The sequence below is a fragment of the Lolium perenne genome, chromosome 4 (assembly GCF_019359855.2).
Source record: "Lolium perenne isolate Kyuss_39 chromosome 4, Kyuss_2.0, whole genome shotgun sequence".
NCBI lineage: Eukaryota > Viridiplantae > Streptophyta > Magnoliopsida > Poales > Poaceae > Lolium > Lolium perenne.
Window position 1 is genome coordinate 326,120,230 of NC_067247.2, and position 18,549 is coordinate 326,138,778.

Genomic DNA, 18,549 nt, shown 5'->3' on the forward strand with positions numbered 1-18,549 from the left:
AAGAAATTGGAGGTCTTCGCAAATATATGGAAACAGCAGAGAGCTGCTGGGGCCTGCTCAACTCCGACGTCATGGGTACGTCCTCGAAACTTGTATGATAGCATACGTGCAACATGTTGTATGTAACAAAATTTGCATCTTCCAGATCCACTCGGATATGACGAGGAACGTCGGAGTCAATTCCCGCGCGATGACCTGCTTCAGCTGGCCAGAGAAGACTGCAAGGATCTTATCTCCGCCTCCAGGAAAATCTGCCACAACCTCAACATTAAGAAGAGCCGAGTCTGCGATGTGCGCAAGCTCATCAAGAGGATGGATTTGCTTCCGGAGCTGGTTGTGGACCTGCAATCCTCTTCAGCACGGGGTGCAGCTGCCATGTCCTTGGCTATGTGCTTAGCACATAATCCGAGCTTAAACCTGGACCTGGTGACTTCTGGCGTTCCTCCGGAATGCAATGTCAGTGCGCTGCTTGACGCGGTTAGCGGCTATGATACACGCATTGCTCGGAGGATTCGCCATGATGAATTTTATGAGAAGGTGGTTCTTCCTGCTGACGAACCTCTCGAAGCTGAGCATTTGGAGGATCGCGAAGCGGAAAACAGACCCGCCCAATCCGGAAGCCAATATACATGGACAAGCTCGAAAGACCAAGGTGGCGCTGCTTCTCCGACTGCAGCTGAAGCGGAAGAAGATGAAGATGTCTCTTCGCCTGCCAAGGACGCAGGGAAAGGAACTCCGACTGACGCAGAGGAAGCTGATGCCAACGTGGAAACTTCTCCGGTTAAGGAGAAGTAAAAACTTAGTCCTGCGGAAAAAACAATGCATCATTTTGGCCCCAGCGAGGGTTTGTAATATAACTTTAATTCTTAAGTATCTAGGGATGAAACAATTATGCGTGGGCGGAAAACTTATCCTGCTATCCGTTAGAATCATTTGCATGTTTCGTTTGTTAAAAGCAAGTGCTGGTTTGTTAATTTTCCGGCTTACTCATTTGACCTTCCACGAGCCGGAAAACCTTTGGCCGGAAACGCTCGCCTGCGGTGACGAAGCCCAATGGCGTCCGTCCATAACCGCGGAAACAAGCCCCCAGCCTAGGTGCCGGAAGTCGCTACCAGGAATCCATGAGTTCACAACGAAAAAAAATTTCCACCAGAAAACTTAAGCTTACGTCCTAAAGGACGATTTTGAAAATCACAACTTTCATACACGCCTAGGCGGAAACATCCAGCTCTGCGGTTTTAGTCGGAAAACATACACGATCTAAAATGAACAAATAAAGGAGGTAGAAGACTCAAAGAGTGAACCATAAGCTTTATTTCATTGATCATGTATAACTATTACAGAGTTTGTAACTCGGAAAAAATATGCTAAGTGTAGAAATGACGTAGCTGTGCGATGTTCCAAGGGCGGTCTGTCTCGTCGTAGATGTCATCCGGATCCTCACGCTTGCGTTTCCGGTGCCAATTAGCAGGTCTATCCTTCAGCTCACGGAAATCAACAAGGTAGTACGACCCGTTATGAAGCACTTTGCTAACGACGAAGGGTCCTTCCCATGGAGATTGCAGCTTATGGTCTTTCACCTGTCGAAGGCGGAGGACCAGGTCTCCTGCCATGAAGGAGCGATTCCGAACTCGACGACTATGATAGCGTCGGAGCTTCTGCTGGTAGATGGCGGAGCGCTGGTCAGCTAAGTTCCGAGCTTCCTCGATCAGGTCCACAGATAGCTGTCTGGCCTCGTCAGCTGTTTCTTCATTGTAGGCGGAAACTCGCGGTGAGTCGTGGATGATGTCGGAGGGAAGCACGGCTTCGGATCCGTATACCAGGAAAAATGGGGTAAACCCTGTTGATCTGTTAGGGGTAGTTCGTAAACTCCACAAAACAGCTTCCAACTCATCAGCCCAAGCTCCAGCTGCTCGTCGCAGCGGTTCTTCAAGGCGCGGTTTAATTCCTGATAATATTAGGCCGTTAGCCCTTTCAACCTGACCATTGGATTGTGGGTGAGCCACAGAGGCAAGGTCCAGCCGAATCCCTACTGTCTCACAATAATCCCTCAACTCTCCTTGAGCGAAATTTGTGCCATTATCTGTGATTATGCTGTGTGGGATGCCGAATCTCATCACGAGGCTGCAGACAAAATTTAGTGCCGTAGCACCATCGGCTTTCCTCACTGGCTTTACCTCGATCCACTTGCTAAATTTGTCGACAGCGACCAGAAGGTATTCAAAACCGCCAGGAGATGATTTTTTTAACTTACCAACCATATCGAGCCCCCAGACCGCAAATGGCCAGGTGATAGGTATGGTCTTCAGCTCTTGGGCTGGAGCGTTTGGTTGAGTAGCGTAGTACTGACAACCTCGGTAGTTCTTGACTATTTTGTCAGCATCTTCTTTAGCTGTGAGCCAGTAAAAACCTAGCCGAAAAGCTTTTGCAACGAGTGACCTGGGGGCGGCATGATGCCCGCAGTCCCCTGCATGGATCTCTCTGAGGATTTCAATGCCATCTTGATTGGAGACGCATTTGAGAAATACCCCTGTTGCACTTCGTTTATAGAGCTGTCCATCAACAATTGTGTAGGATCTTGCTCATCTGATGATCTGTCGCGCGAGGACCTCGTCCTCTGGCAACTTCTGATCGACGAGGTAGTCCAGGAAAGGCTGTGTCCAAGCCGGAATGATGGCCATCACTTCCCTAGCCGGAGACACTGCCACTTCTGGGTTTTCCGGGTTAGCGCCCTTCACCGAGGGTATCCGAAGATGCTCCAGGAAAATGCCAGGCGGAATTTGCTTCCTGCCAGATCCGAGCTTGGATAGCATGTCTGCCGCTGTGTTATCGTCTCTCCTGATGTACTTGACTTCGTATCCGAGGAAGCACTTGGCGATCTCGTCAACTTCGTTTCTGTAGGCCGCCATGACGGAGTTTCTGGCGTTCCAGGTTCCAGCTACTTGTTGTGCCACCAGGTCAGAATCTCCACAGCATATGATGTGCTTGATCCCGATTTCCTTAGCGATGCGCAGACCGTGTAGTAGAGCCTCGTATTCCGCCATGTTGTTTGTAGCTTCAAAGTGGATCTGCAGAACATACTGCAGTTCCTCTCCGGTAGGGGACTTCAGGGTGACTCCGGCTCCTGAGCCTTGATGCTGCTTGGATCCATCGAAGTGCATGACCCATGTTTCTGGTTCCGGCTCCAGACTTGCATCCGGAGCTTCTGTCCAATCTGCGACGAAATCTGCCAAGACTTGGGATTTGACCGCAGTCCTAGGCTTGTAAGCGATGTCGAAGGTGGATAATTCGATGCCCCATTTAGCCGTACGCCCTGTTGCGTCAGCGTTGTTGAGAATTGTTGACAGCGGAGCCTTGCTCACAACTGTTACTGGGTGCTCTTGGAAGTAGTGTCTCAGCTTCCGGCTGCCTAGGAACACTCCATAAACTAGCTTCTGAAAGTGAGGGTATCTTTGCTTTGACTCCGTCAGCACCTCGCTAATGTAGTAGACAGGTCTTTGGACGTCATATTCATGACCTGCTTCCTTTCGCTCCACCACGATGACGAGGCTGATGACTTTGTTGGTAGCTGCCAGATAAAGGAGCATCGGCTCTGACTCTGCTGGGGCTGCCAAGATAGGTGGGGAGGTGAGTATTTCCTTCAACCCCCGAAGAGCTGCGTCGGCTGCGTCATCCCAGACGAATTTGTCTGTTTTCTTCAGCAGCTTGTACAAAGGTAGCGCCTTCTCGCCAAGACGGCTAACAAACCTACTGATTGCTGCGACGCAACCAGTTAGTCGTTGCACATCTTTAAGACAAGTTGGCCGTTTGATACACAGGATTGCCTTGATTTTTTCCGGGTTAACCTCAATGCCTCTGTGAGAGACTATGAAGCCAAGGAGTTTTCCGGCTGGCACGCCAAAGACGCACTTCAGCGGATTCAACATCATCTTGTACCTGCGGAGGTTATCGAAGGTTTCTGTGAGGTCGCTGATCAGGTCGGATCCTTTCCGGGTCAAGACCGCGATGTCGTCGACATAGGCGTGCACGTTCCGGCCGATTTGGTCCTTCAGGCACCGCTGCATCGTACGTTGGTAGGTGGCACCAGCGTTTTTTAAACCAAAAGGCATAGTAACATAGCAATAAGTACCAAACGGGGTAATGAATGAAGTCGCCTTTTGGTCGGATTCCTTCATCCGGATCTGATGATACCCGGAATACGCATCAAGAAAACACAGAAGTTCCGCCCCCGCCGTCGAATCAATGACTTGGTCAATGCGCGGCAATGGGAACGGATCCTTCGGGCAATGCTTGTTCAAGCCGGAGTAATCGATGCACATTCTTAGTATTTCAGTGTTCTTTTTGGGTACAAGGACGGGATTTGCGACCCAATCGGTGTGGATAACTTCTATTACAAAACCTGCCTCTAGTAACTTTGCTAGTTCCATTCCTATGGCGCGGCGCTTCTTATCTCCAAAGCGTCGTATAGCTTGCTTCACCGGTTTAGCCCCCGGATTTATGTTGAGGTAGTGCTCGGCGAGTTCCCTAGGTACTCCGGACATGTCAGAAGGTTGCCATGCGAAGATATCCATGTTAGCGCGGAGGAACTCGACGAGCGCGTCTTCCTATTTGGGGTCCATGTTGGCTCCGACTGAAACCTGCTTGGAAGGGTCGCCTTTGATGAGGTCGTGCTTCTTGGTTTCTATCGTGGCCTTGAAGGAGGTCTTCTGTTCGGAGATCTGCTTCTTGGTGGTCTGCATCTCAGTCGGATCCACCGCGGCTCTGTAGCCTTTCAGCTCCTCTCCAGATATCATGAGACTCTGCGAAGGCGGCTTCGCCTAACTCGCACTCATGAGCCTTTTTGTAGTCTCCGGATACGGTAATCATACCCTTAGGACCCGGAATCTTGAGCTTGTTATAGATGTAGCATGCTCTTGCGTGGAACTTGTGGTAGGTGGGCCTGCCGAAGATGACGTGGTAGGAGCTCTTGAAGGGCACAACTTCAAACGTGATCTTCTCTTCGCGGAAATTGTGAACATCGCCAAAAGCCACGGGAAGTGTGATGCTGCCGAGGGAATTCGCCTTCTTACCCGGAACCACGCCGTGAAACTCAGTGTTGCTGTATTTGAGCTGTTCCTTGGTGAGGTTCATCCGCTCTAGAGTCTCCAGGTACATGATGTTCAAGCTGGCTCCACCATCCATGAGGCACTTGGAGAAATCATACCCGTCTATGCGGGGACTTACAACCAAGGCGTAGCATTCTTTTGGCACAATGGCAGGGTGATCCTCCCTATCAAATGTGCACGGGATTTCCGACCACCTGACATACTGCGGCACAGCCGGAACTATGGCATTCAGGATCCGGGTAGCTGACTTGGCAGCGCGGACTGTTGGGGTTCCGAGGAAAGTGTGGTAAGCCCCCACGCTCTTTTTCTCGAATGGGTTGGATTTACCTGCGGATCCTACCTTGGGATCCGGCGAGTTATCATCCTCGTCCATCGCCTCGGAACTATCTTCCTCTTTGTCCTTGTTCTTGCCCTTGCCTCCCTTGCCGCGTGGGCGGTGCTTCCGGGCTCGCTTGTATCCTGCCTCCGGGTCGTTCTTTAGATCATTGACCCACTTGCAGTTGCGGTTGGTGTGAGTGGACTTCCCTGTAACCGGATCCAGGTGGGCTAGGCAGGGCATGTCTCTGTACTCCTCGTAGGTTTGCGGGGCGCGGGATCCGCCAGCTGTGACCTCTGTGGCATGCTGCTGACCCCTGCCGGCTCCGCCTCCACGGTCGCGTCCTCTTCCGCCTCCTGAACCTCCGCGTTGAAACGCCATGGCGACCATCTCGGATCTGCCACTCTTCTGGTCATCAGGGTTCTTGCGCTTATGGCTGCTGCTGTTGCCGTTATCACGGTTCTTCTTTTGTTGATGTAGGGGGATTGCTGTAGCTGCGAGATCACCGCCTGCGTCATCATCGGCGGTAGTATGATCACTGGCAATGGAGATCATTTCATCCAAAGTCAGCTTATTTGAGTTAGCCAAACGAGTGAGCGTATGCCTCAGCAATCCTCCCCTCTGCAGTCCACCAATGAAGGCGTACATGGCGGTGGTGTGATCGACGTTTTCGCACTCGTTCCTGCATGCCAACCATCGTGTGAGGTAGTTTCTTGAGGTTTCTCCTTTCTTCTGGATGCAGGCTTGCAGGTCGCTTGCCGTGGCAGGTCTTTTGTAGGTGCCTCTGAAGTGTTTCTCGAAAGCGGTCTTCAGGTCGAACCAGCAAAAGATGGAGTTCTTCTCGAGGTCACTGAGCCAGATCCGGGCTGGACCTACAAGGTACAACTGGAGCATGCGGCAGGCGATGTTAGGGGTTCCTCCGGCAAAGGTTACTGCATTATAGTAATCCTCAATCCAGGTATCCGGCCTTTCGGTGCCATCATAATGCTTCAGGTTTCCGGGTAGCTTGAGGTTCATCCTTGGCTTTGGTTCCTCTCGAATCATCCTGCCAAAGCACTTTGGACCAATGTAGTCGGTTCTGTATTCGTTAAGGCGTTCCCGCGCGTCGCGCGAGCTGTGGCGAGGAGATTGTGAGCGAGAGCGAGATCTCCGGCCGTCGCCTCCGCCTCCACCTCTGCCGCCACCGCTAGGTGGTGGTGAGGGAGACCTGCGAGGTGGTCGGTCCGATTTCTTGCTTCCGCCTTCCGATTCTCCTCGGCCTTCCCGGTGCTGGCTCCGACTTCTGTGGCTGCCTTCGCCGTGGCGCTGGCTGCCCTGGTCGTTCCGGCTCCGGCGAGGCTCCGGGTCGCGGCTCCGGCGCGGCTCTGGGTCGCGTTCCTCGTTCCGACTCCTCCTGGGCTCGGGCTCACGATCGTTGTTCTGGTTCCGGCGAGGTTCCGGCGAGCGCTCCCTGTTTCTGTTTCTTGGCAGCACGTTGTCGTGGATAACAATCCCACCATGCCCTAGGGGCCTGGTGTTTCCGGCTGGACTACGGCGGCGAGGGGGTCGCGGGTAACCATTAGGCGGAGGAGAGGGGTTGCGATATTTGTCTCGTCCAGAGTACATTGCATCCTTTCCCTTTCTTGGATCTGACGAAGGCGTCTTTGACGGAACGGGGATCGGATTTGGGTGTTCCCTGGTTCTTCTTCTGCGCTCTGAGGATCCGGTGTGTGATTCATCATCAGGATGCCAATCGGCGCGAGCGTCCTTCTGCGCGGTAGATACACAGTTATCCGGATTGGATTCTAACCTGCGCGAAGTATCCGCCTTGCTTTGCTGCTGCATTGCTGAAGTGACAAGTTTGCGGAGGTAGTTGATATCAACTTCTTCGTCCTTCTTCTTCAACAGCTCCGCAGCTTTTAGCATGTTGTCCTTTGGGGTTTCCAGCGGCTGCTGCTCTGCGGGCGTGGCGAAGTTGATTCTGCGAGGCGGAATTGCTTCTCTAACAATTCGATCGGCCTCCGCCTGCGCATAGGTCATCTTTACTTCCCACTCTTGCGCCATGCTCTTGACATGCTCGAGTGTGGCAGCAATTTCGCGATCTTGTCTGTCGAATTGGTCCACCAAACCTGCAGCTTCTGCCCTTTCATCCCTTAATGCGGCTGCGGCATCGGCGAGCTTCTTGGCTGTGGCCAGCATTTCCTTTCTAGTGGCCTCTAGAGCCTTCGGATCTGCGGCGTCGCCCGGGGTTATAGGTTTGTTAAGAACTGCTCGTGCAACCATCTCTTCAGCTGACAGGAGTTCCTCCGAGGAAGAATCCCTGCGGGGTCGCTCCCGTGACAGTGGAGATCCTTGGCGGGATGGCTGAGGGTCAGATTGGTTGGTTGCCTCTTCTGATCCAGGTTGCCCCAGCGCTGCTACGGTTGCGAGAACCTGCTTAGGCTGGGCGGAGTCGACCTCAGGTTGATCACCGAAACCGTACTCCCCTAGCTTGCGGTTAAACTCGTCAGTATCCATGGAGGGGGTATCTCCGGAAATTGGGCTCAGATTGCCCAAAATCGACTCTTCAACCGGAGTTTCGCTTTCTCCGACAGGCTCAGCCTGATCCGGATCCGCGTCGTTTTCCGGTGCCTCTACCTGCTCAGGACCAGCTCCGTCTTCTTGAGGGGCGGTTCCGGCGGTATGGGCCAAGAAGTGTACGAAGTGGCACCTCTGCTTTTCTAACACCTGGGAGACCCAGGCGGATCTGCATTGGTCTTCCACCGTTGTTTCCTGCTCAGGGGCGGATTGGGTGGGCTTTGAAAATTCCAGATCCGAGGCGGAATCTTCCTTGGGAAGCTCCTGCATCTCAGATCGGATTTTCGCGACAGCGTCCAGCTCTGCAGCGGTCGCGTCTGCGTTACTTACCAGTGGGTTTCCGTCGGAATCAACGGTTTCCCCGATGAAGATGTGTATGCCGCCAACTGGGACGATGGAGAGCTTGACGGGGTTAGTCCTAGCCGGAATCCAACACTCATCCGGAGGGACGATCGGCAGATTTCCGGCGTAGAGGACGCGCCCCACAGCGATGGTGTCGTCGTAGCTTCCCATGGCGGAACCCTCCCGGTTCCGGCCTCCAGACGCCACAGGCCCCACGGTGGGCGCCAACTGTCGTTGCCTAATCGACGGTACCTCGGAGGAGGGATCCTCACGAGGGGGAGAAGAAGTAGGGGCCATAGGGCGGAGTGCTCTCGGGATGGTGGTACGCGATTTACCCAGCTTCGAAACACCTGCACGATGACAGGGCCTACTGCTGCTTGTCTGGAATTATCTAGGCGCTTCCGCGTTGTTACAATGAGTTGTGGTTGTGCCTCTAGGGCTCCCAGGATCTGGCTTATAAAGACGCACAGATCTAGTGTTTACATGGAGAGTCCTAGCCGGAATACAAGTTGCCTAACTACGGTACAATGTCTTGCCGTGTACGTCAAGGATCCGCCTTCCTCCAAGTACCTGCTGGATCCGGATACTTCATGGGCTGTCACGGATCCGGCCTCCTTCGTAGGTCGGTTAAGATCCGGCTTCCTGTTCCTGGGCTGGACTTCATCCTTCATGATCTACAGCAACTGGGCCGCCCGATGGGCCACATGCCTCACCACCAACTATGGGCCACCCGGGCTTGCCGGATCTTGGCCATGCCGTTGATATACCCATAAAGTATACCCACAACACCGGTATCCATCATCACGCCTGCGGGGAGGATCATCATCATCGCGGCGACCCTGGTAGCCACCACCATCACGGCGGCCCCAGTCATCACGCCGACCGCGGTTGTCACGGCGGTCCCAGTCTTCTCGGTGACCGCGATCATCACGCTGGTCACGGTAGTCGCCACGGCCACGGTCATCACCGCGACCACGGTCATCATATGATTGTTGGCATGGGCGATCATCATATGGCTGCTGGCGCGGGCGATCAGGGGCCCATGGAGGAGCATTGTTGCCACGCCGAGCAACATTGGCCGAGGAAGAAAAACCCACATCTTCAGTTTTATGAATGCTATCATAGGCTTGAACTTGACTTAGTAACTCAGAAAAGGTAGTGCCAGGATTTGCATTAACAGCAGTACGCAAATTATTATAATGACTACCAAGACCAGGAAGTATATACCAGACAAGATCACCTTCATCAAGTGGTTTCCCAATTGCAGCAAGTTCAGACGCAATACACTTCATCTTGGCAAAGTATTTTTCAGCGGAAAGATCATTCTTACGAGTGTCATTGAGAGCCGAGCGGAGTTGTTGGACGCGAGACTTGGACGAGGAGGAAACATGTCAACACCCGGATTTTTAAGTCCAGATGCCTATTATGCCATACATCGCAATCCCAGGAAGATTGTTTTTGCGAGACATAACAGTTGAATATCATAGAGTCATCATTCATTACAACACCATAGTAGTCATTACATAAAAAGGATCACATGACCCAATCTCATTACAACACTTGATCTAATGATCATTACATAATACGTAGCGGAAGCGAAGTAGTAGTGGACTATCTATTCCACAGGCAACGCTTGACGTCAGGAGAAGCTCCTAGTTGTCGTAGACGTCCTGCTGGCCGTCATCTTCATACTGCTGTTCAGCTTCATAGTCTGGCCATTTGAATAGCCAGGGACACAGCCGTGAGTACTTTCAAGTACTCGTAAACTAATACAAGTGTAAGCACTAACAGTTTGAGGGAAAGTATGCTAAGCTCTAGGTTCTTTGCATAATGCCAATTTTAGTTCATAAACACTTTAGTAAAAGGACTCCTCATATGCTAACTAACTCAAGTGGGAACATTAGTGTCATTCCCACAACTCTGTTGTGATTCACATCAAAGTCACCTTTCAAGTTCAAAACCACAAGTCACCCTTTTGTAAAAGTTCTGATGACGGAACAGTATGGCCTTTCCAACTGTCCATGACCGCGGACGCGGCTATTCGAATAGGTTTACACTCTGCAGAGGTTGCACACTTGTGCCACAACATTTGACTACATCCGTCAGGGATAACCCTGAATAATCATAACTCAGTATGCGGATCATCAACCATTAACCTTTCACTTACACACCCTAGTATAGGCACCTCTCCCCGTGAGCTTGGCCTCCCGGTGATAGCCAATTGTTATCCCGGGAACTGCACAAGGCTTGGGTCGTACATTCACCTCTTTTCACGTCATTTCACTTTCAACGGAGGCAGCCTCGGCATAGCCTCTATGACGCTTGTTTAGAGGGAACCCATACTAAGACACATAAATTTCCAGCTAAAGCCTTACCCATAATCAGGTATTGTGGGGGTACTAAAGAATTGGAATGGTATCGCATCCTAACCCAATCATCAGTTTTCATCAAGACACCATTTCATTCAAGTCATATTCACCTTCAAAATCTCTCAATAGAATGATGCATCATTCCAAGGTTTTTAGAATTCAAAAGTTTCACCAGTTCCCAGCTAGAGTAGTCATTTTTAATTTAGCACTAGCAACTAAGCATGAGGGGTGCTAACTAGCTTGTAGCTTTCTAGGCTAACTTTGATACTCTTGCACTACTTCACAACTAGACTCAAGTTAACTAACAAAAGTAAACTTGTAAAGAAAAGTAAAGCTTTGGGAGATCAAAACTGGGATTGGCAAAGTGAAATACAAGTAAATAGGGCAATGGTGCCTTGCTCAAGGAGAGCTTTGCACTAGGGTAGCTTGCAAGAATATTAGCTTGCCTTGGTTGGTGTACTGATCAAAGTGGTCTTCTTCTCCTCCTCCTGGTACTCCTCGATACTAGCGTCTAAAATCGAACACGAAGTATACAATCACCAAGCAAGTCTTAAGGCTATACTAATCACACACATGGTTCACTCAAGCTATTCTATCATCACAACACTAATCACAAAGGGGTTTGGCTTGTGTGTTAAGAAAACTTGTAAGAGAGAAATAATTTCCTCTCATTGAATCTTTTTACAATTTAATTTCCTCAAATAATAATAAGGTATGAATTCATGTTGATCAAGGTCAACACTTCATATCTATTATTTGGGAACAATGATTTAAATGAGGTACTAAACTCATACAATTTAAATCTTACTCTTACAACCATTTAATGTCTCTAAGTAATCCAATATGAGATGATATAGACTAAGTCAACACATCACTTTGAATTGCTTAGGACCATGATTTAAATGAGAAGAAACCTCTCATACTAATTAAGAAATAATTTTGGATAAATTTAAATGGACTAGAAATAGCCACATAGCCATTATTTTGCTCTAGTCCATGATCATACAAACAACTATGTGATGTTTTTATATAGACATGTAGAGTATGTGAAATGTGATTTATGAGAGTTGGAATCAACTCAAAATCACTTAGGGTTGATTTTTAAAATTTGTTTGAAGTTGGAAAAGGCCATGCCTTGTTATTTTTGTCACATTAATTCTACCAAGACATTTGAGATGAGACCAGTGTGGTTGGATAGAGCTTTTCATAAGGTTTCCAGCAATACCAAATTCATCAAATTTGGCCCAGTGGATTTGAAACTATTCAAATTTGAAAATGGAACCAGTAAGCAATTTTGAATTATAACAGAAAATCGAATTTGAATTAAACGGGCCGGCGGGAAAACGAGGTGGGCCGAAACGGTTTGAAACGGCAAAGGCCAGCCTACCACGCCTCCAGCACGCGTGGGCTGCCTGACAAGGTGGGGGCCACTCGTCAGCGGGTGTTACTCACCGAAACGGTAAGTTTTGATCTGTGCCACACGATTAGAACGTGATCCGACGGACCACGTTCATCGTCGTCGACGGCGAGAGGGAGGCTCTGGCGCGGCGAGGGGAGGGGATCGGAGGCTCACCGGCGGCGCGGCGATGGTCGGCGACGTGCTGCGGCGGAGTTGTTGATGGCGGTGAGGCTCCTCGAACAAACGACGGCTCCAGGGGTGGCTCCTATCTCCGGCGAGCTTCTGCGACGGTCACGGGCGGCGATGGTGAAATTGGGCGGCGCTACTGAGCAATGTCGGGCAGAGAGGTGGGGAGGAGGGTCAGAGATGAGAGGGGAAGGCGATGGTGTGGTTGATTTGGAGCGGGGAGGCCTCCTTTTATAGCAATGGAGGGTGGCCGTGGCTCGGCGGTGAGGTCATCGGTGGCGACGTCGCTACAGGGGAGCTGGTGGACTGGCGATGACGCGCGTGAGTTGGCGATGTCATGGCGGTCACGCCAGGCGTGATTGTGGTGAAAACGAGGCAAGGACGAGGGCATGAGGGTGAGGAAGGCTGGCAGTACCGCGGCGGAGATCGTGGACGGTGACGATGGCGAGCGTCCTCTCCGGCGTAGGTGAGGATGTCTAGCTTGCAGATGGTGACGAGGCGGAGCTACTGGCGCAGGGAGGGGTCAAGGGGAGGACGAGGATGGTCAGGCGCGTTGACGCTCTGGCATGTCCACGGACGCCAGCGTGCACGCTCTGGCACGTCTTGGGCACTCTGGGCACATCGCGTTCTCGCGTTTGTCTTCGTCTCCTTGGCCAAGGCGGGTGTCCAGCATGCTCAGTAGAGAGTGAGGAATGTCCAGGACATGCTGAGGCGTGGCTGAAGTGAGAGGAGAAGAGAGTTGGCAAGGTGATGTCAAAGGGCTCGACATGGTCATGTTTTGCATGAGATCATGCATGTACTGGTGTACTAAGGCTTGGCTTTGGTCCAGAGGATGTAGGAGGGTGTGTGTGATGACATCGGCAAAGTGGTTTAGGCAAGAACATGATGGATAATAGCAAGTATGGAGTTGGTAGGGCAGTGCACACCAAGTGCTCGATGGAATGGCCGCAAGAACAAAATTTTGGAAATTTTCAGTGAATTTTGGTGGGTTTGATTTGAATAAGATTTGGAGTAGAGTGGTGGTGGTGGTGGTCAAGTTTGAGTTGGTTTGCAAAAATCCAAAATGCACATAATCTTGAGTCTGCTTCAATGTCTCCACTTTGCTTGATCATATCTTTGAATCCAAAGAGAGTTTGTAGGGGTGCTCTTGAGCAAAGTTGTTCTCCTTGATGAGGTCTTGGATGAGGTGCCAAGAGTTGGAATTGTTTGGTTTAAGAATCTCTCAAAACAGAGGCTCAAAGAGGGCATCATGTTAAAAATGGCAGATTTGACCATTAGTGCATGTGAGCCCATTTTGAATTCAAATTTGATTTGATTTGAGTTTCTTTGATTTAAAAAGTGTTTATAAGTGTTTAGTAACCATCTCCAACTAATGGTGCAAGCCAAAATGGTCTAGGTTGAAGAATTTCAAAAATGGCATAAACCATATGTGAGGGTTTGGTGATTTTCTAACTTTTATTCTTTTTTTTGATTTTGCTTTTCTTTGTGATCACAAGGGATCAAGGGTAGGGTTTTAGTATACTAGCAAGAGTTGCAAACACAAATTATGGCAATGTCACACAAATGCATCCATACTATGCATAGCACTATATGGTTTTTGTTAGTTGCTAAATTTGAATTTTGGAAACCACCATTCTCATTGATTGAAATTTGGGATGTTACAAAACAGACTCGTTGATTGCCGCCCATGCCTTGGCAGAAGACTCCATGCCAAAAACATGTACAAGCACATCGGGAGACAAGGCATTGAGGATCCATCGGAGGACTTGTTGGTCATGGGAGACCCATGCCGCATGCTCGGGATTGGGGATGGTAACCTTCTTGTGGTTGACATCTTCAGTCTCAAGAAGCTTCTCCGGCGGCTTCTCAGTACCCTCAACGAGATCCAGAACATGGGCACCGTGGAGAGCAGGGATGACAAGCGCTCTCCAAATAAGAGCATTATCACGTGTTAAGAGCTGTGACGGGGCTGCACCAAGAGCGGCAGCGAGGTTGGTCACCGAGGATGATGACGATGACATGGCTGTCGATGAAGTGTAGATGCGGCGATGGATGAAAGCAGTGGCGGCGTGGATGTTGGGTGTAGGATTTGGACGCGGGCGGCGGCTAGGCGAGCGGCGGCGGCGTGGGTTTTGGGTGTAGGGTTTGGTCACGGCAACGGCTAGGAGAGCGGCGGCGGCGTGGGTTTTTGGGCTTGACTTGATTGGATCTGCGGCGGCGGCAAGGAGCGGCGACGGCAGACGGTTTTGTTGTGTGTTTTAGCGAGGCGGCGACGGCGGCGGTGGCTGGCGGTGGCGGCGTCGGGCTGTTAGGGTTTTGACAGCTAGAGTCGGGAAGAGACCCGCTCTGATACCATGTGGAATTGTGTGGAACGATGCGTGCCCTTTCGGGCCATCGGTTGCGTGTTATATAGGTAGGGAAAAGCTCCCTACGTGGCAGTACAATAGAGGTACGTGTACGAGTACTACTCCATACACGTACATATGACATACACTAACAGACATGACTTATGGATGCAACTGTTTGAAAACTGTAGTACGAGATTTGTACAAGCTGTGTGGCCATTTCATAGCAAATATCGTGGATGGAGAGACAGGGATGATCCCATTTCGAAGAAGAAAACTCTCAAAATTGACCGGTACATAGTACAGGGCAAGATGTCATGGGTTGTGCTCATGTACATGCGGAGAGATCGAACACAAAGAGTAAAGACACATAGACTCTATAAACAGACAAAGTTTCGATTAGATTCAGTGCAACGGAACGCAGCTACATAAGGGCATGCCCAATGCATAGCCCTAGGGGTGTTGCCTCACACCTTTAACTAGGTTTGGGTGGTCCAAAGTAGGTTCGGATGAGGAGGCAGCCTCTTCATCAGGAGGCAACCTCTTCAGCCATAAAGTGGAAAATGTGAGAGAGAAAGAGAAAAACCAAATCAGCTTTTGAAAGAAAGACATATTAATGGGACTACAAGATGGCGATATATCAAAAGTTTTATCCAGTTGAATGACAATGCCTAATTCTTTCATGCCCTAAGGTAACACTCGCACAAATACTGAGTATAATTTGTCAGCTTTTGTCCTGTTTCTCCCTTTGTTTCCGTTGATGACTGCTGTCCTCAGTGGGCCGGCAACTATCGTTGCCCGCGAAAGCAAACAAAGGACTGCTCCACACTGCTGTCACTGTACTCCATGCTGCTTTAATCAATTCGTCAGGGAGAAAAAGGACCCCACGTCATTAAACTACCACGCCCTGCCTGCCACCTTCAATGCGCAGACCCGACCGCAACCGTTACTACCGCAGTCCAACTCTTTTGACTTCTACCGCGCTTCTGTCCGAGGGACCAGGTCCACGAGCTCGGTGTGTCCCCACCTGTCACTTACATTGGCTGCAGCCATGTCACCACGATGGGGCTCCGCACGTCGTGCCCGCGGCCGTCCGACCACACTACGTGCCCGTACACCGGCGCCGCGCCTGCCGGAGCGGAGGCCGCCGCCACCGTCACCGCGAAGCTCTGCTTCTGCACGGTCGGCGAGAAGACCAGTTTCTCCGGCTTCACCGCCACAACCACGCCACCGTTCGACATCTCCACGCGCGCCCTGTACGTCGCGTCCGCCTCGGCGCCGACGTTCGTCGCCGTGCGGATCACCGTCCTCGACTGGTTGCTGCCACCGTAGAGCACCACGGAGATCGACGGGTAGTTCAGGTCGGACCCCGACGACTTCCTGCCCGCCGCCGACGTCGGGCACGCCACGGGCCTGTGCGTGACCACCTCGATCGCGTTCGCCTCGTACCCGATGGCGCACATGAACGCCACGTACTCCTCGTCCCCGGCGTCGTACACCAGGCCCGGGTCCAGTGCCCTGCCCAGCGCGACGTGCCCCGCGCCGTAGTCGAACGGCGTGGCCGCGCGCCCGGCCTCCGCCTCGTCGGCCACCGCGCCGGCGCGGTTGTCGGTGACGATGGCCGTGGTCATCAGCGCCGACCGTATCGCGGCGGGGGACCACCCGGGGTGCGCGGACCGGAGCAGCGCGGCGGCCCCGCTCGCGTGCGGGCACGCCATGGACGTCCCCGACAGTATGTTGAACTCCGTCCGCCGCGGGTCGGACTCCAGCCCCGTGGGCCCCGTGGCGCCCGTCCACGCCGCCAGGATGTTGACGCCCGGCGCGATGAAGTCCGGCTTGAGGATCTCCGGCACGAGCCCGTTGGGCCCGCGCGCCGAGAAGGAGGCCACCAGTGGCGCCGGCTTCACGCCGATGACCGTGCCCCGGAACACGATCGTCGCTGTCGGGTTGGTGGTGTTGGCGGCGTACGCCTTGAGCGCGTCGCCCTCGCTCTCCCCCACCGAGCACGCCGGCAGGACGTGCGCGTCCCCGATCAGACCTTCGCCGTTGGCCTCTCCGTTGGCGAGCACCATCGCCGCGCCACCGGCGTCCTTCACCACCACCCCTTTCGCCACGCGCGGGCTGCTGCCGCGGTCGCAGATGACGATCTTCCCGGCCACGAGCGAGGGGTCGATGGAGTTCTCCATGCACAGGGAAGCAGACAGCCCGCCCGACCTCCCGGGGTAGTACAGGGACAGCATCGTGTTGTTCGCCAGCGGCTTCCCGGAGTAGAGCGACACCCCCGACAGGCGCCGCCCGTCGCCGAGCACGATCTCCGCGGGGAAGCTGCGGTCGATGGTGCCGGCGCCCACGGTGGCGACCCACGGCGCGAGGTTGGTCACCGACATGGGGGCCGGCCCCTCGTTGCCCGCGGAGGTGGCCACGAACACGCCCCGCGACACGGCCCCGTACGAGCCGATCGCGATGGGGTCGATGTAGAAGGGCGAGACGGCGCCGTTCCCGCCGCCGATGGAGACGGAGATGACGTCCACGCCGTCCGCCACGGCGCGGTCGAAGCCGGCGAGGATGTCGGAGTCCAGGCAGCCGGCGCCCTTCCAGCACACCTTGTACGCCGCCACCCTGGCCTTGGGCGCCACGCCCTTGGCGACGCCGGAGGCGTACCCCTCCATGCTCGCGTCGTAGGCCACGCTGCCGGCAGCCGTGGTGGCGGTGTGCGTGCCGTGCCCGTCGGCGTCGCGCGGGGACATGTACTCGGCGGACCCGTTGGAAGACGCCGCGGTGGCGCCGTAGTGCGCGGCGTGGCCCTGGGAGAAGAACCGCGCGCCGACGAGCTTCCGGTTGCAGCAGGACGCCGGGAAGGCGGGCCCCGCATCGCAGCCTCCGCGCCAGCGGGTGGGGACGGGCGGGAGGTTCCGGTCGGAGAGGCTCCGGCGCTCGGGCCAGACGCCGGTGTCGAGCACCCCGACGATGACGTCGGAGCCGTAGTCGGCGAGGGACCAGAGCCCGAGGCGCGCGCGGAGGCCCATGAACTGCGGCGACCTGGTGGTGTGCAGCTGCCGGACCTGGTCCTCGAAGGCGGCGAGGATGGCGGGGTGGCGGCGCAGGTCGTCGGCGCGGGACGCGGTGAGCGAGGCGGAGAAGCCGTGGAAGACGGTGTCGTAGACGTGGAGAGGCTGGAGCGGGTCGGCGCCGGCGCTGGCTGGCGAGGCGAAGGCGGCGGAGGAGTACCAGTGCGCGTGGGTGGGGAACACCGTCGGCTTGGCGCGGTGGTTGACGCGGAAGATGTACGTCTTCCTCGCTTGCCCGCCGCCGCCGTCGCCGCTCGCAGCTAGTACGGTTGTCGATAGCGTGGGGGCAAGCAGGAGGAGGCAGAGCAGGAGGCGGCGGTGAGCGGCCATTGGATAGAGCGGCGAGAGTGAGAGTGTGGTGGTGCGGCGGGTGGGGAGGAGTTATAGCGAGTGAGGCAGTGGGAAGTTGGGGAAGAAATGAGTCTTTGCGCGGTGCGTGGTGGGATCTCGTAGCAGGAAGCAGTTATGACGCGTCACGTTTTGGCTCCCTGCATCCGTAGCATGGTTGAATGCTGCCGCTTGGGTCAGTGCCTGAGTGGGATGCACGGGCGGTGCAGGCGTGTAGCTACCGTGCGCGCGACCTTGTCTTGCGGATGGTCCCTGGAGTGTGGTGAGTGTGTGACCGTACTGTAAGCGGCGGATAGAATCTGGGGTTGCGAGTACAAGTATTCATGGACAAGGGGAGCGAATCCCAAATCATGTCTGTCAATATTTTTGGTATTTTTTCCTATATTTTTCTGAAAAGTCCAAAACAAACATTAAATTTGTAGGCAAAAGCTAAATGGAACCCTCAACTACTAATCCCTGAAATCGGCAATCTAAACTCTCTAACCCAAATCTATTTCGAAATTGACATAATTGTT

General features: G+C 53.2%; 1 protein-coding gene across 1 annotated transcript; it reads right to left on the minus strand.

The window, feature by feature from the left end:
- Positions 1-15,311: 15,311 nt before the first annotated feature.
- LOC127296369 (subtilisin-like protease SBT1.6) lies at positions 15,312-18,110 on the minus strand. Its single transcript, XM_051326431.2, has one exon. The coding sequence runs from the start codon at positions 18,014-18,016 to the stop codon at positions 15,653-15,655; it is 2,364 nt and encodes a 787-aa protein (XP_051182391.1). The 5' UTR covers positions 18,017-18,110; the 3' UTR covers positions 15,312-15,652.
- Between the last annotated feature and the right edge of the window lie 439 nt (positions 18,111-18,549).

Excerpts from the sequence above, each read along its gene's own strand:
- LOC127296369 (XM_051326431.2), bottom strand. The coding sequence starts at position 18,016 with ATGGCCGCTCACCGCCGCCTCCTGCTCTGCCTCCTCCTGCTTGCCCCC.